General features: G+C 47.6%; 1 protein-coding gene across 1 annotated transcript in view; it reads right to left on the bottom strand.

Moving 5' to 3' along the window:
- NEK7 (NIMA related kinase 7) overlaps nt 1-24,349 on the bottom strand; it is an 83,578-nt gene extending 59,229 nt beyond the window's left edge. The window contains exons 1-3 of the mRNA XM_068985889.1: nt 24,293-24,349; nt 7,119-7,259; nt 600-662 (exon numbers count right to left, since the gene is read on the bottom strand). Coding sequence (XP_068841990.1) covers nt 600-662; nt 7,119-7,259; nt 24,293-24,349 — 261 coding nt within the window. The remainder of the gene's footprint in view (nt 1-599; nt 663-7,118; nt 7,260-24,292) is intronic.
- Nucleotides 24,350-25,063: the final 714 nt, after the last annotated feature.

Raw genomic sequence — 25,063 nt, 5'->3', positions numbered from 1 at the left:
CTGATTTATTTCAGGCACAAACAAAAATGGACAGGATAAACATCATCCAAGCTTTATTTGAAAGTTAAAAATACAACATAAGCCACAGCATTCCTCAAAAGAAATTTCACTGTAACAAATGCATGTGAAGGTAACTCAAACCTCAGACCTATTCTCTGAGTGGGCGACAAACTGACTTTACACCACCCTTTCTAAATGTGGAAAAAAGATAGGGAAGTATTATTTTTATAATGTGAACCCCCTGGATCAGCTCACATTCTCAATATATCACACCAAATATGCATTTGCATTATCTAACATTTAGAATATGTCTAATTGGGATGGTCAAGAAAAAAACTTCTTCCACATTTTATGTTTATGTCTATTTCTAGTTTGAAATGGGGGAGGGAGTTAATCCTACCAAACATTCCAATTAAATTAGTTTACAATGAATCCAAAAGGCAATATACTGATTTCAAATTTATACATTATTTGAATTCAGTGTGGCATAAGCTACATCTCAAAAACAGTTTTCCTTATAAGTGTGAAATCTTAATAAATCACTTTTATCAACCCACTCAGTTATGTTCAAAACAGTCAACATTTCGTTTGTTATTTACCTTAAGGAGATCTATTTCTTTGATACAATCAGCACGTGCTTTCGCATCCATTAAATCAAATATCTAAAAATAAAATTCAGTATTACTCAATAAAACAGTAATCCATGGTTCAAACTACCATATAAGTCCACTGTAATAGTCTACACATAATTACACACACATTTAGTAGTGCACTTTCCAATTAGCATTTAGGAGCTATGGAGATCAACAGGTAATTTATCTCACGTTACTACTAGAGGGTATACGTTTTTCCCTCCAGAGGCAGTCAGTATTAAAAATGGGAAAAGAGAACAGCTACATATTTCATAAATAATACAAAATACTTTAAAATATACAATCAAAAAAAAAAAATCTCTCAATGTTCCAAGCATGTGGAAAATTAACAGCAAAAGCAAGCATCATATGTTAACACATATATGTGGAATCTGAAAAAAACTGGTATAGACGATCTCATACCAGAAATAGAGGCAGAAATAGAGAGATGTAGAGAACAAAAGCACGGATACCAAGGGGGAAAGAGGGGAGGGCTGGGATGAACCGGGAGATTGAGACTGACATATATACACTACCATGTGTAAAACAGACAACTAACAAGGACCTGCTGTATACACAGGGAACTCTGCTTAGTGCTCTGCAGGGACCTAGATGGGAAGGAATCCAAGAGAAGGGATATACGTGTGCATATGGCCGAGTCACTGCTGTGCAGAAGAGACCAACACAACATTATCAAACAGCTACACGCCAATAAAAGAGCTTTACATGGTTACATATTTTACAAAATACTTATAATTAAACTAATTTAGAACTACAGATTAAACTATCTTTAACTGAATTCTCAGTACCAAAAGTGACTTCCAAACAGTGAGGAATGAAATACTGCTGGCTCATTTAAGGCAAAACTAAACTTTGAGCCATTGAGCCATAGATACATTTCACTGGAAGTTCAAAAGAATTTTATCTTCCTTTTCTCTTAGGCAGCATTTCAAGACAAAAATAAAAACTGTATCTTTAGCTTAAATCATTTCCAGACACAGATTCAAACCTGATTCCATGTGCAGGAAAAGACAACAGATATGGGGAAAAACAAAATCTGGATTTTCATAAACTGTTTACAGGGTTGTCTCTAGAAAGCATCTTCACGGCTCTACCCAAGTTTCTGTGGGTTTTTAAATTTATATTTGAGAAGAGCAAAGCAGTGTTTAGGGTAAGTGATTGGCTGATAAGCTCTTGGTATTCTCTGGATCATTTTAAAAGTTTTCTTTTGTCATCTTTAAATTCTGCCAGAATTATTCACAACTGATGAAACTGAAAATGGTAACGCCTATATCTTTAGGAAGAAAAAGGCCTTCAAGTGACTTAACACAAATGTCCTTGAAAGGGCATCTATCAGAAGAAAAACACTTAGACTGTAGTAAAGAAAGTACTTAAAAATAGCACTAAGAGAGTCTGAGAGTGTTGTATCTTACTGTAAGTTAATCTTGCATAAATGGAATCCTAGCCAGGAGTCCAAGGAGGCGATGGCACCCCACTCCAGTACTCTTGCCTGGAAAATCCCATGGACGGAGGAGCCTGGTGGGCTGCAGTCCATGGGGTCGCTAAGAGTCGGCCACGACTGGGCGACTTCACTTTCACTTTTCACTTTCATGCACTGGAGAAGGAAATGGCAACCCACTCCAGTGTTCTTGCCTGGAGAATCCCAGGGACAGGGGAGCCTGGTGGGCTGCCGTCTCTGGGGTCGCAGAGTCGGACACGACTGAAGCGACTTAGCAGCAGCAGCAGCCAGGAGTCCGAGCCCAGGGGAGCCTGGACGAATGGCCCGTGGCGAGTCCTGTTCTGCGGTCCCCCACCCGCCGGCCGCCCTCGCCTGCACGGTCCCCCTTCTGCCCGGGTTCCGTCCTCGCAGCCCCGGCCCGCAGTAGGGTCCAGGCCCCTCTCCTCCGCCCGCCCCGGCCTGGCTGACCGAGGGGGCGGCCTCTCCTCTGCCGCGGGGAGAACCTCGGCCGTCGGCCGACAACTGCAGGCCCGCGCTCGCCGAGGGCAGGGAGACCAGACCGTCCCCTTGTCTGAAGGGCGGAAGACGGCGCGGGAGGAGGAAACCCCCGGGGGAAGGGCTGCGGCTGCTCAGACAGAAAGGAGAATGTGCGCTCCAACACAGGCCCCAGGGCTGCAGGGGCCGCCGGCCGGCGGGCGCAGGGGCTCCCCAGGGCCCTCGGCCCCTCTCGGCAGGCGCCTGCACGTCCCAAGGCACATCAGAGACAGGCCTCAATGCTTCCTCGTGGGCTCCTAAGGTCCCGGCAAAGGACGGCAAGGAACTGGATACCTGTGTCCTTTATTAAAAAAAACACGAAACCCCTGTTTCCAGGGGGACGCCCCACGTCCTTAAAACCAGAAAGCCTGGGAGAGGTACCACCGGAAATCCATGCTTTGTTCTGACTTTCCGAGAGCTTGACGCTCAGCCAAGTTTAGTCAGGGCTTCGAGGGGTTCAGAAGCCACCGTTCGGAAGTCAGGGAAGGCGGCAACTGAGCCAAACCCTGAGGGTGAGACCTGCCCTGAAAGGCGTGGGGGGAGGAGGCGCCATGGAAGGAAGATGGGGACCCCAGGCAGAGCGGGACCGAGCCCGGGCAGGGAGACGGGATGGGTGCTGCAGCGGCAGCGGCCACGGGGACCCCGTGAGGACGGCAAGGGGTGAGACTGCAGGGAGAAGGGGGCCCCCTGGAGCACAGGCACGGGGAAGGGGAGTGAGAGCGGCCACGACGGGAAAGCGCGAACGCGTAGCAAGGTGGGCACTTTCCGCTGAGCTTGAGGGCACACGCCGGCTAAGGCACGTCCACCGCCAGCACTGTAGTCATGCACGCCTGCTGGTTTGGTTCTGCTTATCCTGTGGCTAAAATACATCCAAGTAGGACGTGCAAGAGAGTACATCTCCAGAGAGAGGCGAGCAGTGCCCCTCGGGGCTGTGGGCGTGGAACAGGGACTCCGGGTGAAAGCGGAAATGAAGAAACACGCGGCGAAGAGAAACCCTGCCCGGGGCTGAGAAAGACGGCGCGATTCTGGAACGGAAACATCCACGTTGCTCTCATAGCTGACAAAGGTCCAAGTAACATAACCAGACAACTGAGGTCAGACCTGAAGTAAGAGGTCGAGGGGATGTGGGCCAGTGTGCCGTGGTCAGGATGAGGCCAGAGACAAGCAGGGGGGACAGGGGAGGGGGTGTGGACGCCTGAGACCGAACCCCGGAGCGCAGTGAGGGCCTGGACTAAGCAGACCGACTAGGTGCCGGTGGCTGGCCTGGGGAGAAACCAGGATTCCTGGTCTCGGCAGGAACGAGGAGGTGCTGGGAGCTGCACAGGAAAACAAGAGCAAGGGGCTGAGAACACACTGTAAAAAGGGGGGAAAAAAAAAAAGAGGTCCTGCAGACTGGAAGACTAGGGACAAAGATGGAGCCAAATATTTAACTGGGATAAATTCCATAATCACAGTGAACTCCGAAAGAGACTGCATATATGGCCATAAAGGGTTAGAAATATATTAGAATCACTGCATGCATTACAAAAGAAACTATCCATAAATTTTTAAATGCATGAAAATCCTAATTGCAATTAGGACTACATGCAAAATATGCAGAATGTAGAATCGAAAATTAACACAGGTAGAAAAGCATTAATATGCTTTAAAAAGGGATAGTTTTTTAAAAGCTTGAATTATGGAAAATTTGACTTGCAACTGACTTTCTTGATGAATGCTTTAAAATAGCTATTAAATATAAGCAAATATGGGGCATCCCTGGTGGTTCAGATGGTAAAGAATCTGCCTGCAATGCAGGAGACCCAGGTTGATGCCTGAGCTGGGAAGATCCCCTGGAGAAGGGCATGGCAAGTCACTCCAGTATTCTTGCCTAGAGAATCCCATGAACAAGAGGAACCTGGTGGCCTACAGTCCACAGGTTCTCAAAGAGTCAGACAAGAATTAATGACCAAACAATCGATGAGTTAAGTATAACTAGACATTGCATGGACCAGATCAAAACAACTGGCTGCTGATCTTCCGATACAACTGCGGTTCTAAGACGCAGGCCAAGTGCCCCGGGAAGACTTTCTCAACCTCCCTGTCACTCTGGGCTCCTTAAGGCTGCTCCCGTGTGGTTCCTCTCTCACTGTCTTGGCTGCACTTGCACTGGGATCCCTGAGTCCTGTTATTTTGTTCATCTTGGTTCTCAAAGCCTTTGGCACTAACCACTGAACACCAGATGCCCACTCCCACTGGAGGAGCAGCAGGAAGGGAGGCCGGGAGGCAGGGCAGCAAGGCCAGCCCGTGCCCCTCAGTTAAGGAGCACCTTAACGGTGGCGAACAAACCGTGACGGGATGGGGCGAATTCTCCAAAAGACCCAATAGTCTTGTCACCACCGCAGGCTCCCGATCCCTGTATGATTTCGAGAAGGAAGGTGGACTCAGCACACACTCCCTCCCTTGCACACGCAGGTACCAGGCAGACATCCAGGAAAGTCACCGGGGCTTCCAGCAAGCCGGTCACGGCCAACTGAAACCTGACACGCGGACAAAGCACAGAAGCGCCTGGAGAATGACTCGGAGGAGGCTGGACACTGCTCCTGCGGAGTCTCATGAAATATCTGTGAGCAGAGCAATGAATTATAGATGCAACATTTCAACACAGGGACTCCTCCAGGAAGGGTCCTGAATTAGCTGGAAACAGTGACGCAGCCCTTCAGACCAGTAAGAAGCCTTAAAATAACAAACTGCAGGAGGAAATCCAATGTCTGGTTCCTGGTGAAGTTTCTGAAGAGAGGCTAGGATTCTTCAGACAGGAAAGGAGTCTGGTCAATGGTATTTTAAAACATTTTCATACTAAGCTGCAGAGGTGGCTTATTAAAAAGGAAGAACCCTGGTCTCTCTTGTTCAGCACAAGTGCAATATACCACAAAAATCAACATGTCTGAAATGCAAATATATTTCTTCTTGTAAAGGTTTAAGATAACTGTTCCCTAATCACATAAGCTAAGAATATCTTCGCAGCATCATTCCTCTCTTGCGTATATAGGGAGTTATGCTTAAGCTAGAAGAGGTCCCAATTGCAACTCAACAAAGCAGAGAGGAAAGCTCATTGCTTCCATCCTAGGCACATACAAAAGGGAGATTCCTGCATGTGTGTGCCAGGAGACACACAGGACCTGACATGAACGTGACAGAAATACTGCAATGGCACACAACCGTACACACCCGAAACCAGCAGCACGCGAGAACAGGACACTGCACACACGACAGGTAACGCTACACACGAACAAGCAGGTCCACACCCTGACTACTGTTCGTGAAAAGATGAGAGCGTAGCCACACACCGACACGTGGCAATATTTAATTCACAGATGCAGAAGCAAACAACGGATTCATTCAGAAGTTACACCGATGTGGATACAACTCTAGAGAAAAGCAAAGGAATGATACACAGAAAATTCAGGACGTGGTGACCTGCGAGGGAAGGGAGTGATGGATGTGTCTGAGACATGTGGTGGGTATGAGGGCATCTGTTCCAGTCTTGACCTCTGACATGTGTGTCCTGTAAACGCTTTCATAAACATTTACTGTACAAGGGAAAACTGTTCACCTCTGCTGGTGATGGCTGCCGCAAGGACACTGATCCTTCATGAAATTAAATAGTAAGAGGAAGAGGACACTGAGGTTTCACAGGACTCGACAGAAAACACCACCAGGTAGCAGAATAAAACAGGAAGTCTACAGGCGAGTGTCAACAAGAACGACCTTCTCCCTGAAAAGAGAAGTTATACTGCAGGACGGCAAACACACACTGAGGCAGAAAGGTGAGAGCGCTCCAGAGGGGAGGCAGTGGGCCCGTCGGGGCAGACCCGGGCCAGGGGAGCTGGGCAGACCCGGGCGCCTGAGGAGCCCGCACACAGCCAGGGCAGGAGGACAGGGCCGATGCCAGCACAGAGTGGGCATGGTAAGTGGGACAGCAATCGCCTACGTTCACCTATCTCATTTCTCGTCTCCTCCAGTAGATAAAGTTCACCTTGGTTTTCTGTCTTTTACTGCCAGGCTGGTTTTCCAGCCTGGTCTCTGAGACCCACTCCGGAGTGTGCCCGCCGAGTCCTCGCTTCAGGCAGTGCATTCCGTGAGCCAGGTTTCCGTGCTCGAGGCCTGCAGCTGAGGCTACAACGTGCAGCCACACACCCAGCTAGGAGCCGTGCGGACAACTCCAATCTGCCTCTGAAAACCAAGAGCTGCGAAAGCTTTTCTAAGACTGTCCCAGCCATGACTGATCTGCGTGAACAGAGCCAGCTCAATTTTAAAAGTAGCCTTACAACTAAAAAGTGATTTCCACCATACACAGCACTTAATGCAAGCATTTACAGGACGATCTTTACTCTTTCCCATCATTCTCAACTCGAGACTGTCGTGACCCAATCGTTCAGGACATACTTTTCTCTATTTATTATTCACAGCATATAATTTTACATGGATTTATAGAATTAAAGTCATCTTACCTGCACTTTTTTTAAAGCTACTGGTACTCCATCCAAGAGACAGGCTGCCCTATAAACTTCGCTAAATTGCCCGCGACCGATTTTCTTCTCTATTCGAAAGTTGGCTAATGTATTATAGCCCATATCCGGTCGTAAGGCCTTCTGTAATTAAAAAAGTCAGGAAAGTTTTCAATCACACAATATGCACACAATTGTCAATTGTCTTCACTTATGTAGGTGATTTCTATGGTAAACCTGCAGACAGTCATTTGTTTGACAGGTATTTATCAAACTATTCATGTTATATAAAAACCAACACACACATTCACTCAGTCAACCTGCCAACTAGCACATGAAAACCTTTTAAACTTTCTGATGATACTTAACTTCTGCAAAGAACAATTCCAGGGGCAGCAAGTCTACCACCTTATCATTACATTTTTTTTTAAAGACCTAAGTTTTTAAAAGCAGAATATTAAGAGGAAAGTAGAGAGGTTCCCGGTACACCCCTACCCTCACCCGGGCACTGCTTTTCTCGTTATCAACACCCCATCAGAGCCGGACCCTGGTCACCACTGAACCTACACTGACAGGTCACTGTCACCCAAAGTCTACAGTTAACACTGGGGTTCACCCTTACTGCTGGATACTCTCAGCTCAGTCGCTCAGTCGCTCAGTCGTATCCGACTCTTTGTGACCCCACGGACTGCAGCAGGCCAGGCTTCCCTGTTCATCACCAACTCCTGGAGCTTACTCAAACCCATGTCCACTGAGTCGGTGATGCCATCCAGCCATCTCATCCTCTGTCCTCCCTTTCTCCTCCCCCTTCAGTCTTTCCCAGCACATTCTATGGGGGTGGACAAATGGACAACAACCTGTATCCATAATCAGAGTGCTTGTGTGCATGCTCAGTCGCTTAGTTGTGTCCAACTCTTCAAGGCCCCATGGACTGGAGTCTACCAGGCTCTTCTGTCCATGGGCTTGGAGTGGGGTGTCATTCCCTTCTCCCGGGGGTTTTCTCAATCCTGGGACTGAACCTGCATCTCCTGCATTGGCAGGTGGATTCTTCTACCCCTGAGCCACCTGGGAAGCTCCCCAGAATTTTAGCATCATAGTATATTTTCCCTGCCCAAAAACCCCTCTGTTCTCTGCCTGTTCAACCCTCGCTCCCCAACACCTAGCAGCCACCAATCTTTCCACAGGACCCATAGTCCTGCTTTTTCCAGAATACCGCATAGTTAGAATCATACAGTATGTAGCCTTTCAGATTGGCCTCTGTCACTTGGAGAAGGAATGGCAACCCACTCCAGTGTTCTTGCCTGGAAAATTCCATGGACGAAGGAGCCTGGTAGGCTACAGTCCACAGGATCGCAGAGTCGGACACAACTGAGCAACTTCATTGTCTGTCTTTCTTTCTGTCACTTAGTACATAAATATCTTTTAAACAATATATTTTTTGCTGTTCGTGGGAAAAGTCATTTCTTTTTGAAACTCACACTTTTTAGTACTCATTAGACAGAGAAGGCAATGGCACCCCACTCTAGTACTCTTGCCTGGCAAATCCCATGGAAGGAGGAGCCTATTGGGCTGCCATCCATGGGGTTTCGAAGAGTCGGACACGACTGAGCGACTTCCCTTTCACGTTTCACTTTCATGCATTGGAGAAGGAAATGGCAACCCACTCCAGTGTTCTTGCCTGGAGAATCCCAGGGGCGGTGGAGCCTGTTGGGCTGCCGTCTATGGGGTCGCACAGAGTCGGACGTGACTGAAGCGACTTAGGAGCAGCAGCAGCAGCAGACAGCAGGCACTGGACTAGCCCCTAGGGAAACAGATGCATCCTAAGAAGTGTTTCTGCTCTGAAAGAGCCCACGTGGAGACACGAAGGGGCCTCAACTGTGCCGAGTGGGATCATGGGGCCGGGAGGCGGCACCACCGTGGGCCCCTCTGGGGGTGGATGTGTTCTATCCACTGTCCTAGTTCTTCTGTCCCTTGCTTACAGACTCAGTCATCCATCACCCGGCCACAGGACAGACCTGAGCTGCCCGCCCACGGGGCTGAATGCTGTCCAGCGTGGAGGCCACTGCACACGCCCTGGGAAGGCTGCCTCTGCAGGGCCTCATGTCACTCCTGCTCTGCCTGCAGCATCTCAGTCTACTGAAATATAACAGCTCAGCAATCACATGTGCTTTTTCATCTTCTCTTTTTTTGGCCACTCATGGGCCTCTTCCAGATCCCGGGATTCCCGATAAGTAGACCCTTCTTGGCCTGGTACCACTCTGCTCACATCTGAATGGACTGTCTCTACTCTGGACCGACTCGAAGTAAACATAACATTCTTGCGGGGCCTGATTAAGGCCGAACATTAAAGACCTACTGGTTCAAACCAAGGGCGCATGGGTTCCTGAACCCACTAAGGCAGCTTGAACTCTTAGTCCTCAAATAAACCTTAGCTAGGGCTGATGATCCCATGACGTATGCAAAAGGCTGTTTTGACATATGGACATTACATTAACCCCTAATACATGCAACCTTGTTCATGTCACTACACCTATCATGCTAGCAAAATAAACCTGTAAAATTCTGCTGGACTTTCACTGCCATTCAAATGCAACGTTTATCAAAAAAGAGGGGAAAAGTAACAATAACTTGTTACTGTGCATTGCTTTTCTTTCTTCTGAAAAGTCCAAAATAAGAGAAATACCACTCTTCCTTTAAGACATGCAAAATAATCAGAATACAAGTTTCACAAATTCGTTATGTGAATATAAACCATAAATAACTGCCAGAATAGAATAATAACACTACTACAATAAAAAAAGGTCCCATTTTGGCACCTATAATGTAACAGGTCCTATAAATTAGTACTTTTTATGCTATTTAATTCAATTCTCATGATGATCCTATCAGTTCAGTGGCACCTATAATGTAACAGGTCCTATAAATTAGTACTTTTTATGCTATTTAATTCAATTCTCATGATGATCCTATCAGTTCAGTCGCTCAGTCGTGTCTGACTCTTTGCGACCCCATGAATCGCAGCACACCAGGCCTCCCTGTCCATCACCATCTCCCAGAGTTCACTCAGAGTCACGTCCATCGAGTCCGTGATGCCATCCAGCCATCTCATGATGATCCTATCAGACAGATGTTATCACACCAGATCTATGGCTAGCTGATGCCCAAGCCCCAGTTCCCAGGCACAGGGTTAGTCATACAGCCACCTACAATATAATAAATATTACAGTACCCTATGCGATGATCTACAGTATGTTCAATTTTAGTCTTTTCGATGAGTAAAACAGAAATAGGACTAGAAACACACATACCGAAAATGAAAATAAAAAATAGGAATGAAATCATAAAATAAAGAGAGACTACTTGCCATGCTGTTCAAGTATACGATTTCTTTTTGTGGTCACTGAGATGAATTTACAACTGTCACTGTAAAGTGAAGTGAAAGTTACTCAGTCCTCTCCGACTCTTTGTGACTCAATGGACTATACACTCCATGCAATTCTCCAGGCCAAAATACTGGAGTGAGTGGCCTTTCCCTTCTCCAGGGGATCTTCCTGACCCAGGAATTGAACCGGCGTTTCCTGCATTGCAGGTGGATTCTTTACCAGCTGACCCATCAAGGAACTGTCCCCTACTTAACAAAGGAAACCTAACGAAGTCTCACTTCTCAGATACAGTCAGTGGATATTAGCAACTTCTAGCTTTCATAACTTCATTTCACTCAACGAGGAGAGACTTTCAATTGTCCAAGCTTTTCTAACAAATGTTTGTTTGTTTGTTTTAATTTACACACTAGGACAGACTGCAACATCGAAGAGGTGGGTTTCCTTCCTCTCTTCCAAACATCTAGACCGCTCCTCCTCCAGATGAAAACGTGCTGGTCTCCGGGGTGACACTCGGCTTCCTCATCGGGAACGCTACCACGCAAGCCCTGCATGCACTTCAGGCCTGCCAGGGACCCCGTCCCCTGTCCGCGCGGTAACTGACAAACGTGCGCAGGGGCTGCTGAGGCGCTGTGATGACCGCATGCTGAGCGCGGAGGCCGGCTAATGTGTTTTGGCATGCAGGCGCGTAATCACACATTTACATATGCAATGACCTATATTTGCATGTCAGATCACACACTGTCTGGGTTTATTAAGGCTGGGCGCCTCCCTGCGCGTGGCCGCCGGAGTGGCGAGTGAGGGCCAGAGGGCGGCGTTTTTTTGGCAGCGGAGGGATGAGCTGCCACCCAGGATTAGGCTGATTCGGCCTGAGCATTAGACACTTCATTAGACGTAATCTGTTTAACAGTGGGCAGTGTATGTAAACTTCACAGCCCATTTGCGGCACCCTTTCCCCCCGTGGCCTTTCTTCAAAGGGCAGCGCGGCTGACTGACAGCCTGTCTCATCTGCTCCCATGTCCTGTCGCCCGGCATAGACGCGCGGAGCAGACACGAGACGGAGCTGGGCTGCACATCTCGACACCCACGCCCCGAGGCTCGGGCACGCTGCGGCGACCTGCGGAAGGATCAGCCTGGGCGCGGGGTGGTCTCCTTTATGGGGCCGGGCAGGCGACACACACCTGGGCAGTGATTCTCGGACGCTGTGGCCGGTGCCCTGCTGCATGCGGATGAGTTATGTGCCCGGTAAACAGCACTGTGTGAGGTGCTTAAAATAAAAGAGATGGCATCATCAGGCCAGTGCCCATGCAAGTAAAGAACTATTTTTAGGGAAGAGCTGTATTTTCTTTTTTTTTTGGATGTGGTCCAATTCCCCATGTTTTTTAACTTAGCACCTGAGTTATGCTGGGGAATAAAATAACTCAGCAAATACTGAGATGCAAACTGGATACAAAACAAAGCAAGTAAGTGCACTGCAACTGCCTTACTCTACTCCCCATGCAGTGCATAAACGGGGTCTCAGGCCCTGCAGCCCCTTCACCACCAGGCTGTGTGTCTGAGCCGCACGAAATGACTTCTGGAATAACGTGAGTCATTTAAAGGATTTTCAGCTTTTATGAAAGTTCACCACTCTGCCTCTTCCATCACACACTGAGCCCACCTACACCTACAGCAGCAGCTCACTCCTCCACACACAGTGTCCAAGTGACCTGGCCTTCTGGGGACCTGTGCTCTGCACACGTGGCCCACTTCTGCTCACCGTGGAGACCCATCTGACGGCCCTTCTCAGAGGCCCCTGCCCTGGGCCCACAGTCTTCAGCAGCAGTCAACTCTGCAGACAGCCGTGCAAGCTCAGGCACTGGTCTGGGTTCCAGATCTCATTGGCTTTTAATTATTTGTTTACATGGGTTTATTTCTCCCTCCAAGCACAGCTTCTCAAAGGCAGAAACCAAGCTTGTGTCCACGAAGCCACATGCCACGAAGGTGGCGTGACATGAAACACAGTAAGTATTTACTAAATAGGTGAACGTAGCTGAAAGAACTCCCTCTGCCCTTAACAGCTTCCAACGGGTGAGACGAGACTTGCCTTGCACCCCTGCCAGATCAGGAGCCTTGAGTGCTAATCCCCTGTCCCCGCTGGGGTGATATGCGAAGCCCTGAACACTGCCATCTAAGGCCTGACCTGACAGGGATGGTGCTTTAGTCACCAAGTCACGTAAGACCCTTTTGCGACCCCACACACTGTAGCCCGCCAGGCTCCTCTGTCCATGGGACTTTCCAGGCAAAAATACTGGAATGAGTTGCCATTCCCTTCTGCAGGGGATCTTCCTGTCCAGGCACTGAATCTGAGTCTCCTGTATCGGCAGGCGAGTTCTTTGCCACTGAGCCACCAGGGAAGCCAGGTTCTCACAAAGCCCTAGAGAAGCACAGGGTCTGCCAGTCACTCCACAGGGCTGGGCTGGAGCCTCACATCTGATTCTCAGTGTCTTTCTCAGCTGGGCAGCTGCCCAAACCTTGTACCCACTCCTCCAGGGCAGGCGGGAGCCCACCTGAGGGCGGCGTGCGAGTGTTACCAGGGACAGAGCCTCGCACACGCACGTGCTCACTGTCACCTATGCCCCTTCCCTGGGGCACCCGCGGGTGCAGCCTGGCACCGACCCTCTCTACTCACAGCCTCCTCCAAGTCTAGGCGTCAAGACTGAAACTCCCTAGTTCTGACCTCGATTTTTTTCTTTGGCCCTCCTTCTCTGGGCCCCAAAAAGCTTGAATCTATAGCCAGACTTCCACGTGCCAGCAGCCTCTCTACTAGGGTCTCCAAGCACTGCCCAGCCCTGAGCTCGCCCTCCAGCAAGACACTCCAGTTAGCACATGGACTCTTGCCCTGATCCATGGATGAACACAGCTGGACTCCTTGCATATAAGGCTCCTTGAAGACATACACTATATCTAAGTAAAATTTTCCTGCCCAAAGGCCTTCTAATTACTGTGAGGGAGCAGGTAATACCTAAAACCACGTGTGGTTTTAAGTCGGCTTCTGGCTGGAACATGGTCACACTCAAGTTTAAAGTCGCAGGCAAACTGAAGAGAGCAACTGCTTGAAAGCCTGTAAACCTTCCAAGTTTGAAACTGCAAGCTCTTGGTGACAAAAGAAACTGAGGGACATGACTAGTTCAGCACAGAGTAGCTTCCAAAATCACGAAATAAAGACCACATACTCCATAAAACATTTTTCAAACGGATTCTTTTTTGGATTAAGTCTTAAAATGTAACTATTCAACATGGATAATATAACTGCAAGCTTATACAGCTTTTCTTACTGTTTGATTGTTTTTACTGGTGTCATTTCATTTCTTAATTACTAACGGTAAGACACCCGTGACTCCTTAAATAGAGGGCATGGTTATGACAGATGCTGGAAGCACGTGCATTACATTTTTGTGGTAAATTATGTTTAATCTCCTGAGATGTGTGAATCCACAAGTTAAAAGAATCCTAAAATCTCAGAAAAGTAAAATAATTACTCAAAATCACATATGACGACTAAAAAAATCAAACCTGAGAGTGAAGGAAGCTTTATGCAACAGCTTAAATGTCCGGCATTCTCACTAAGGACACTCTTGCTGATCTGAATGTGCTTTAATTACCCACCACCAGATCATGCTGACTAATCGGGCTTAACGTCGTGTCAGTTCCTCCTGCACATAAATACTTTCATTTCAAACTGAAACACAGTCTGCTGTGCCATTGGCTCATACTCTCACAGGTGCCGACTCGTTAACAACGATCTCCCAGGACTAAATTAATTTCTCTAATTTCTTTTAAATTTGAAGGCAAGAACGTTTAATGAGCAGTAAGATAATTCAGGGTAACATGATGGTAATAGTTCTCTCTGGGGAAATCAGAGGAGCCCCTCGACAGACTCTCCAGGGAGAAAATCCTGTCCTGACAATTCCTGGAGGTACTGTTATCAACGATCTAATGTACAAGCCAGGATTAACAATACTTAACACCATTAACAAGGTTTTCACTATTACTGCAAACTCATCTCTTACTGGTGATTTTCATCTTACCAACTGTGTAATCTAACAAATATTATACTTTATGTTAATATTATTAAATGTCTCCAAAATTTGAAAGTAACGAAACTTAAAAATGCCCTTCAATTTTATTTGGCAATGAAGCTCATTCTATGGATGATCTTTAAAGAGACATTACTCAGCTCCCAACTACACAAACTGGAACGCCCTTTTCACAATATCTCACACAGAGCTCTTACACACTACTTTCTATATAAACCTCAACAGAAATTTAAAAAACATGTTAAAACAAAAACATCACGGGTGCCAGCAATCTAATTAGTCATTCTTCTTCCCATTTGAAAAGTCATCTCCCTGAAATTTGTTAAGCTATTTCAAAAGTAACCTATTCCTAAAGACACTGAAAGTCTGAGATTTAAGTCAGCTGGAATGATATACCATTAATCATTGTAACTGGCTTTTTATCAAACAAAGGAGAGAATTCACTACAGCATAAGAAAAATGAGTGATCAAATACAACCAATTACTTAAACATTTATAAGATCTTGGTATTTGTATCATTTAACCATCATTAGTTATACTACCTAGCATGATAATTACTATATCCAAATTATGTAACCAAAAGTACCGGTTACCTCTCCTGGCATTTCAGGACCAGGACAGATACTGGCACCAGCCCAGTGAGCACCAGCAGCTGCAGCTGGTGAAATTCAACACTGCGACCAGAAGCCTTTCACTGCAGCAGAGACAAATGGAAGACATTTTCTTCAATTTATTCATTTATTTCACAGTTATTAACAGAGGATGGACTTAAACAAACATGTAATCCAAAAACAGTAAAAAGGCAATAAGCAATATTAGTATCTGGGAGAAGGAAATGGCAACCCACTCCAGTGTTCTTGCCTGGAGAATCCCAGGGACAGAGGAGCCTGGTGGGCTGCCGTCTAGTGGGTGGCACAGGGTCGGACATAACTGAAGCGACTTAGCAGCAGCAGCAGCAGCAAGATTAATATCTAATATTTAGGTACTATGCAGAGAAATAAAAGAGTGATATAATAGGAAATAAATGATGGTTATTTTGGATTGGGTGATACTAGGATGACCCCACGGAGGTGGTGACACTTTGGTTGAGATTAAAAGACCAGAAGGGAAAGAAAGTGCTGGAAAGCAGCCCTGGGAGAAACCTTCAGGGAGCAAGGAGCTACGTGTGTCGGAAAAACACTCGCTGGAGGGTGGTGAACATTGGGGTTGCGGGTAAGGACCGGGGTCAGAGGTGAGCACGCTGAGAGCATGGGTGTGGGCTGTGGGTCTGCAGCAGAGAGGCTCGGAACTCAGGACCCTGACCCTGCGCGGAGAGAGGCAGGGAGAGGAGGAGAGCCAGAGAGGGGGGAGAGCGGGGAGAGCACGGAAGGCCTGGCCGGACCGGACGGTGACAGCGAGGCGCGCGGGCCGGGACGCGACCCCCAGGTGGACCCCGAGGACTCGGACTGCGGGAGCTGAACTCGAGGGCGAGGGGCGAGGGGCGAGGGACGCCAAGGACGGCTCATGGGCTCGGGGCTTGAGCACGTCGACGGGGAAGGGAAGTCGCTGACTGGGGTGTGTTGGTAACAGGTGTGACAAAGGACGGAACACGACACAGAAGCAGGCACGGCAGAGAGACCTGTGCGCCGAGAGCGCTGCGTGTCTCTGAGGCACGCGTCCTCGCCCACTGAGAGCCAGCATCTCGTCCCCGCCTCCGAGCGCTGTCCACGTGCCGGGCACAGCACGCGGGCTCCACGGCCGGGACTCCGTAAAAACGAGTGCTCCCTAACCCAGAGGGAGGAAGAGCGAGGCGTAGGTGTTCAGTAATCTGCCCTCCAGCACGCAACCAGGAAGTGGGGGTAGCCAAGCCCTTACTCGAGGCAGTGCGACGTCAGGGCTCAGGCCCGAAGCCACCCTGCTAAACGTCCAGCCCTCCTGTGTCCTCCTGGCCCCTCACACGGGACCCCCGTAAACGCTGGGGTCCGCGCGGCGCCGAGCTCAGCCCTCTCTGTTCGCTGCGCTCCTCCCGCTCCTCCCGCCTCCTCCTCGCCGGAGCTGGGAGCTGGGGTGGGCGTTCACTGATCCCGTGTGCTCCCGACCCCCTACTGGGTACCCCATCAGAACTCTCCTAGGAAGTCCTCCTCTTCCACCTCCCTGTTCTGCACTGAACGAGATCCGGTCAAGGGAGGAAAAGAAGGCATAATTAAATGCAGTTCATACAAGAGTTCCTGGAAAAAGAAGTACTCATCAAAACTTCAAAATCAGGGTAACATTTGTTTTATGAACACTTCATGAGAGAGCTGTGTGAAGCATACCCACAGGTACGGTGAGAATCACATAATGGTATAAAGGGAGACAAAAGGTAAAGGAATCCTAATTGTAAAATGATACAACTGATTTCTAACAAATATACTAGATTCTATACATTCAACGTTGCCCTTCAAACGGGCACAATGGGAGCATGTGGACTTATTTCCAGAAAGGCTTCTGATACTGAAAATCCATTTGAAATCCCTCCTTGGACTGTAATCAGTTGGTGAATCATGAAAACTACTGGTCTCACTTAAGAAGAGATCTTCTTCTGATCGAAAGAAGAATACCAAGACAATTTATTTTTTCCACCAAGTACAAGCTTGGCTCCAAAGGATTTCTAAATATTCCAAATATCAAATTCATCCTCAAAAATGGAATCATTTTCATCACTGATTTTATTAAAACTACATTTCAGGCTCTGAATGCAGTTCCAAATAGAATTGGGAAACTATTTTGATTAATGTATCATCTGGTCCCACCACTTCATAGGAAATAGATGGGGAAACAGTGGAAACAGTGTCAGACTTTATTTTGGGGGACTCCAAAATCACTGCAGATGGTGACTGCAGCCATGAAATTAAAAGACACTTACTCCTTGGAAGAAAAGTTATGACCAACCTAGATAGCATATTCAAAAGCAGAGATATTACTTTGCCAACAAAGGTCCGTCTAGTCAAGGCTACGGTTTTTCCTGTGGTCATGTATGGATGTGAGGGTTGGACTGTGAAGAAGGCTGAGCGCCAAAGAATTGATGCTTTTGAACTGTGGTGTTGGAGAAGACTCTTGAGAGTCCCTTGGACTGCAAGGAGATCCAACCAGTCCATTCTGAAGGAGATCAACCCTGGGATTTCTTTGGAAGGAATGATGCTAAAGCTGAAACTCCAATACTTTGGCCACCTCATGCGAAGAATTGACTCATTGGAAAAGACTCTGATGCTGGGAAAGATTGAGGGCAGGAGGAGAAGAGGGCAGCAGAGGATGAGATGGCTAGACAGCACCACCGATTCAGTGGCCATGAATTTAAGTAAACTCTGGGAGATGGTGGAGGACAGAGGAGCCTGGCGTGCTGCAGTCCATGGGGTCCCAAAGAGTCGGACATGACTTAGCAGCCAAACATCATCATCTTTGAACACATCAGACTATTCAAACAGAAATGTCCAAGACAGCAGATGGGAGAACCCTTACTGTATTCCCATTCTTTTAAAAATCATCTAAATTTCTCAAGGATTTCCTTTAAAAGCTGAGAAACATCTAGCCCTAAATACATTAAGTATGAACAACCAATCTAAATTCAAAACTCAATCAAGCTTTAAATATTCTGATGTCACTTCTCAATTGACAGAGTTCTTTTTAGTCTACATTACCAAGTCTTTTCCTAAAGTAGCTTTCAATAAGTAAAATCCATATAATATTAAGATAATTAGGCTGGTCAAAATTAAGCTTTCATTTAGAGATTAATTCATTCATCCAACAAATATCTGGATACCCATGACCTACTCATTCATATAGAGTATGGTCTGCAGAAGTGAACAGTGCCCAGCTGGCATGGTACATTCTTATTTATTAGAAGCATATCAGTGTAGGAAACTACCCAGTAGTCATTATTTCCCTGAGAGTAATCTTTCTGCTGTCTTCCAAATTACATGCTTCCTCTAGGATAACACTCTTCTTATGACCTCTGCCATGTAGCTCACATACATTATAATGAGCCTTTATGCTGATTACAGTCCACTGTAGCCTACCAGGCTCCTCCCTCCATGGAATTCTGCAGGCAAGGGTACTGGAGTGGGTTGCCATTTCCTTCTCCAGGGGATCTTCCCGACCCAGGGATCGAACCCTGGTCTCCTGCATTCCAGGCAGACACTTTAACCTCTGAGCCACCAGGAAAGTCCTGATTTACAGTCCATTAGGGACTAAATCTCCTTGAACAGCTCCTGAGACTGTGATCAAAGTACCTGAAATATGGAGTTGAAAGAGAGCTCAGTATAAGCGAGATATGACTGAATCTGTGTCCAAAATAGGGAAAGACACAACATGCAGCTAGAGAAGAAAAAGGAGCCCCATGACGTGAGACCCTCTGCATCACACAAGAAAACGCAGAGCCCTTCCTCAAGCCCAGAAATCACCGTTTCTTGGACGTGTGGCTCAGCGGTGAAGGATCCACCTGTAACACAGGAGCAGCGGGTTCAATCCTGGATCGGGAAGATCTCCTGGAGGAGGCATGGCAACCCACTCCAGTATTCTTGCCTGGGAAACCCCATGGACAGAGGAGCCTGGCGGGCTGCAGTCCATGGGGCTGCAAATTGTCAGACATGACTCAGTGACTAAGCAACAACAAGAAGTAATAATGATAAAACACACACTTTGGAAAGATGACTCTTGCTACAGTGTGAAGACTGAACTAGAAATGGCAAAATGAGAGGAAAAGAGACTGGTTCAGAAGGTTCCACAATAATCCAGGCAAAAGGCGGCAGTAGGCACAGTCGGGATGCAGAGAACTAGCAGATTCCAGAGGTACTTAAGGAGTAAAGTCAAGACAATGTGAAAACGGCCTGCATATAAAATACGTGATTCACCTGACTGCAGAGCGAGAGGGACGGTGCTAACAGTCACAGGCAAAAGGACAGCCTTGGGCAGAAGGCAATGCAAGCCATCCTGAAAGTAGGAGCTTGCGGGAACTATGAAAACATCAAGAGTCACAGCGACCGAGATCATACTGGCCAAGAGACAGGTGAGACGCTGCTTCTGTGAAACCAAAGGGGGAGGCAGACCCGGCTTCAATCCCAGCCGCCCTGCTTACCGGCTAAATGACCAAGGGCGAGTCAGATCACCGGTCTGAGCCTCGGTCTCTTCGCTTGTGAAGTGCGACTGATAATGCCTCCTGCGGCTGGTGTCAGGAATGCAGCAAGGCCCCTACACACGAACTTCAAGTTGCAAACTTTCCAAGATGAGACCCTGCCTCTAGTTCCAGCGAGGACGCAGAACCTGTGCCGTGGACATCAGGCGCGAGCAGCATCGCAGCCTGCCTGCCGTCGCCCGTCGCTGGCGGCCCTGCAGCTCTCCCGCCTCCCACCCGCTCCCTCCTCCATCAGGGACTCCTCCCGCCTGTCCACTGGGTGCCAGCCCTGTGCCAGCTGCTGAGCTGCACTACTGTACTGTCAGGTTAGAACCGTTTCCTCTACTTTCTGTGTTTGGTGTTTATACATTATTGGCCTGGAAAGTATTATAAACCCAGTACAGTGCAGTACTATATGGGTGACTGTCAGTTGGGTACCCAAGCTAACTTTGTTGGACTTATAAACACATCCTTGGAACAGAACTCGTTCGTGTGTCGGGGACTTACTGTAGCTGAAACACATGTTCACGGGGTTCAGCGCAGGGTGGGTGCTCTTGGAAGAACTCTCTCAGCAGCAGGGCTTCTGTCCTGGACAAAAGCCAGATGATGCTGAGAAGGAAGGTGGGGGCTGGGGGTCAAGCGTCCAGCTAGTGTGAGGGCTCAAAAGGAGGTTGGGAGACAACAGCAACAAGGAAGGTGAGCGCCCTTCCTTTGGGAGGCGGAGCCTCGAGGAAGCAGGTCTTACCCCCGTCACCCCAAAAACAAGGAGAAGTCACGGGCTGGAAGAGGCTCTGTGGATGGAGAGGTGGCCCCTGACCCCGGACTCTCATGGTGCACAGCTTATTATTAATATCATCAGAGAACCAGCAGCCTCCAGGGGAAAGGATGCCGGGAAACAGCGGCCTTGGGGCAAAGAGGCCTGTTCCAGCCAGGAAGCTTAAAGTGACAGCCGGCCAACCTCACCGCTTTCTGGCTAGTCCCAGACAAGACGCTCGTACCTTCCCAGCAACCAGAATGAGGAAGGCCCCTCTTCCTATCTGTACCCCTGGGATGCTTTCCCGCCTTCACAGGGAGCCAAAGGGTTACAAACAGTAACATCTTCAAGTTTACAAACAGTAAGTATGACCTAAGTCCTGGTGATGATCCTAATTAAAATAAATCCACCCTCTAGACACACCCAGGAATTCTTAAAATTGTGCTCTGATTATAACTGTTTCATATTTAACTTTATGATAAAAAGTGAAGGCAAAGCAGAGTGCTCGTCAATGACCAGAAATCAAAATAGTCACAAAATGTTAGCTGCAGACTTCTATCGTTTAAAATCAGCCTCATACTAAAATGTAAATATCTTACCATTTCTGTGTCACCATCAATGATACAGTCTGCAGCTTTTTTTTAATTAAGCTATAATAAATTTGTTGTTCCAAAAACAAGAGTCCAAAAGCAACGTGAACATAACAGTGTGCAACTCTAGTCAAAATATCCTGTCAGTACTTTTGAGACTTTAGTGGAAGAAGTCAAAGAAGGAAAACAGGAAGGAAACGGAAGGTGACAGAAAAAAAAAAATTCCCTGAGTTCAGTGAATGACAATAATGACAACAAAAAGTATTAATAGAGATACATAAATCTCACATCCTAGAGCATGGGAAAAAAAGGAACTCATACGGCACTAAAAATGAGACCACACAGTACGCACTGCAGGGTCAGAGTATTCATCTCAGAACAAGAAAAAGAAAGACACACGGAGAATATACATCGCGTGTCATCATACAGGGAGTGGGTGCCTGACACTGAGAAACCTGACTTCCTCGGTTCCCTGTTTCTGTGCAGACGCGTGTTAGGATCACAACAGAGAAGGAGCCGCTCAGCTAACCGCATGCTGCCTCATCACCCTGTTGTTCGGGCCAATGGTGTGGAACAAAACAAAAGGAGGCTGTCAACCCGGAGCAGAAGCTGTCCTTTGCCAGCTTTTTAAAACCCTGCTCCTGAGAGCGTTCACATTTTTCAAAGACTTAATCAGCAGTAATGCTCGTGAACTCGTCAGGTAATCTCCCACCATCGGTCTGGGTGCAGAGACAAGGGTCCCCCTGCCACCCCCCGCCTGCATGGGCGGCACCGGCCTATTTCCCAGGAGAGTGGGGGTACCTCTGCCCACCGGGGGGCAGAGGCAGGATGAAGGGAACCGTGTCAAAGAGACACAGAGCCACAGACGCAGCTTTAGACTCGTGCTGCGTGGCAGCCGTGGGTCCCAGGAAACCGTGCCTCCTGGCTGGTGAGTCAGCAGCAACAAAAATCAAAGTGCTCCTTTTCCTTTCCTTTGGAATTTGGAGCTGTTCAAAACAGAATTTCAAAATCATGCCACAACTGCCTAATTTCAGAAGCGCTGCTTTTACCATCTGCACAGAAACAATATACAAAACAGTAATATCCGTGTGTGTCTGTGTGTGCGTGTGTAACACTGGCACGAAGATACGGCTGCATCTAGTAGAAACTGCATACCATGATCCTGGATATTTTATGACCATAATATAAGCTACAGGTGGCAGATTTGAAAAACCAATCCTCTTGAAATCAAAATGCTGGCCTTCCTAAAGCTCTTAAGCGTCTCCTTTGTGAACACAGTACAGAGAATTCAGACAAGCGTAACAGAGGGAGCGACATAAAGCTCAACCAGGTGCAGGGCCAGCGGACACACGCTCGCCTGCCTGCCAGCGGTGAGGGACCTGTAGCGCCACAGTGCACCCAGAGAGAGCAGGACAAAGCACAAACCCTCAAGGTGTGGAGAGAGGCTTCCTATCCTAACCCAATGGGAAAGATGAGGCTTTATGTCCACGTGAAGTGACACAGGGCTCAGAAACACCAGAAGAGATGTTACCAAGGGTGCATCATCAGGGCTCCAAGAAAAAGTATGACATTCACAAAATCAGAAAAAGCTTCACAGTGGAGACAGCATTTTAGACAGTCCTTGCAGGGTGGGCAGATTTCAAACTCTGGAGAGGGAGAAGAGGGGTCAGGCAAGATGAGTAGTCACACAGGCAGAGAGTTCAGCTCAGGTGCTCAGGCGTGTCTGACTCTCTGTGACCCCATGGACCACAGCACGCCAGGCCTCCCTGTCCATCACCAACTCCCAGAGTTCACCCAAACTCATGTCCATTGAGTCGGTGATGCCATCCAGCCATCTCATCCTTTGTTGTCCCCTTCTCCTCCTGCCCTCAATCTTTCCCAGAATCAGGGTCTTTTCAAATGAGTCAGCTCTTCGTATCAGGTAGCCAAAGTATTGGAGTTTCAGCTTCAGCATCAGTCCTTCCCATGAACACCCAGGGCTGATCTCCTTTAGGATGGACTGGTTGGATTTCCTTGCAGTCCAAAGGACTCTCAAGAGTCTTCTCCAACACCACAGTTCAAAAGCATCGATTTTTCATAGAAAAGACAGCAGTATTTCCTGGGCTGTGCCTCACAGACACGGATTCTGAGAGAAGCCAACAGATGTGCTTACAAAACAGTCCACAGTCAAGTAAGTTTGGAAAACACTAACCCTGCCTGGAAATTCACAGTGCACACCTCTCTGAGGAAGCAGCTGTGCAAACCCAAGCCTCCCAAACTCATCTCACTCACTGCAAAGCACATCTGTAAAAGACCAATCGCAGAGTACTGAAACTGAATCTGCGATTTTAAAACTTCCTACGATCAGAAGTCCAGGACCAGGTGACCTCACAAGCAAATTCTACCAAATATTTGGAGATGAGTTAACACCTGAAACTATTCCAAAAATCTGCAGAGGAAGGAACACTTCCAAACTCACTCTATGAGGCCACCTTCATTCTCATACCAACACCAAAAACACCACTAAAGAACACCTATGGATTCTTCATTTCTAGAATGACTGTCAAGCAGAGCTGGAACAAGGCTAGCAGAGTAAACCTGGGGCATTGTACAAGGCCTCCAACACCAAACTGAGAAACACGGAATTTATGAACGACAGCTGTGCAGGAGTGAACGTGATTTCAGACACGTCATCATACGCTGGGGCTTCAGGGCACGCGTCCACAGGCAATCAGCACAGTAAGCAATTCACTTCAATAGTGTGTGTGCACACCTGCCGAAACCTTCCTTTAGCTTCACCCTATGGTGCAAAAGAACGAGCTAACACGTAACAGGAGAAACGCACTGCTGGTCAGAGAGGACGAGAAAAGCCACAGTGAAGACGGCGCTGTGGGCAATGCGGGACCCCAGGCTGAGGCGGAGACAGGCTGAACACAGGGACCGCCTCGCCTCCGCTCCTCCCCGAGCCCAACAGGAGCTCCCAAACCTGCAGCTCATTCAAGTCAAAGCTACAGCTGCCTCCATTTTTTGTTTTTAAATATATGTCCATGAGAACTAATTATTCTAAAACTATTTTATATTGGAAACAATTCTGATTTAAGCTTGGAAACTCATAATCAGCATGTTCAGCACCTTATCCCTAAAGGAACTGAACAGGTTCTGCTTCCTTCCTCACTGTACCTGTATCCACTTGTGAGCGCGCGTGCTCATGCACACATATACACACACACACACAGTCTCAAGGCAGCCTTTATCAGAACAAGTTACCTGTGGCTGGAACTGAGGAACAGGTGGCCCTTGCATTCCTTGTGATTGCTCATCCATTGTCTGAAGCAACAGGAACTTCTGAACTCTGCAAAAAATGTTGAGTCAAACTTTAAATAATGCAATCATTACCATAACACAATTCACACTTGAGATGAGCCCAATGCTTCAAAAATGGCCATTAAGACATTCCCTACTCTCACCTGCCATTTGCTAAATCCAAGCACTGTTTGGCTAACACAAACAGTCATTGTCTCAACTCATTTTCTCAAAAGCAGCATTTCCTGCTTAGAAAATCCTGTTTTATGCGATGAAATCCTCTCTTCTCCATTATGTTTTACAGATCACAGAGGTTCCTCCACTCCCTCCCCAACATGAGAAGACAATCACCATGGAAAGCTTCCTGCAGTCATGAGCAATGCTTTAGATTCCCAAATCGCACCTCATCTCACACTCCACAGACGTTAGCACTTGTGCTCTTCAGGTCCAACTGAACTGCTTCCTGTGATTTCCAGGCCTATGTTTAGAAGCCCAGTCCTCCTATGAGGACTTATGCAGACCTTTCTTGTGATTATAAGGCGTCCATCCATTAATTCAGTAAACACAAGCTGAAGACCATACGCCAAGTCCTGCACAAGGCTTAAGAACTGAGCTAGAAACGGAACACAGCAAACACCTGTGTCCACTTCTGATTCTACACAACACAAAGAATTTTTAGGCTCTTCATAACTGTAATTTCATAACTAAAATCTGTGGGTTAAAAAACTAGGGTCC

This window comes from Capricornis sumatraensis, chromosome 14 (genome assembly GCF_032405125.1).
Source record: "Capricornis sumatraensis isolate serow.1 chromosome 14, serow.2, whole genome shotgun sequence".
NCBI classification, from domain to species: Eukaryota; Metazoa; Chordata; class Mammalia; order Artiodactyla; family Bovidae; genus Capricornis; species Capricornis sumatraensis.
Note: the sequence above shows the minus strand (reverse complement) of the source record. Positions and strands in the feature narration are given on the sequence as shown.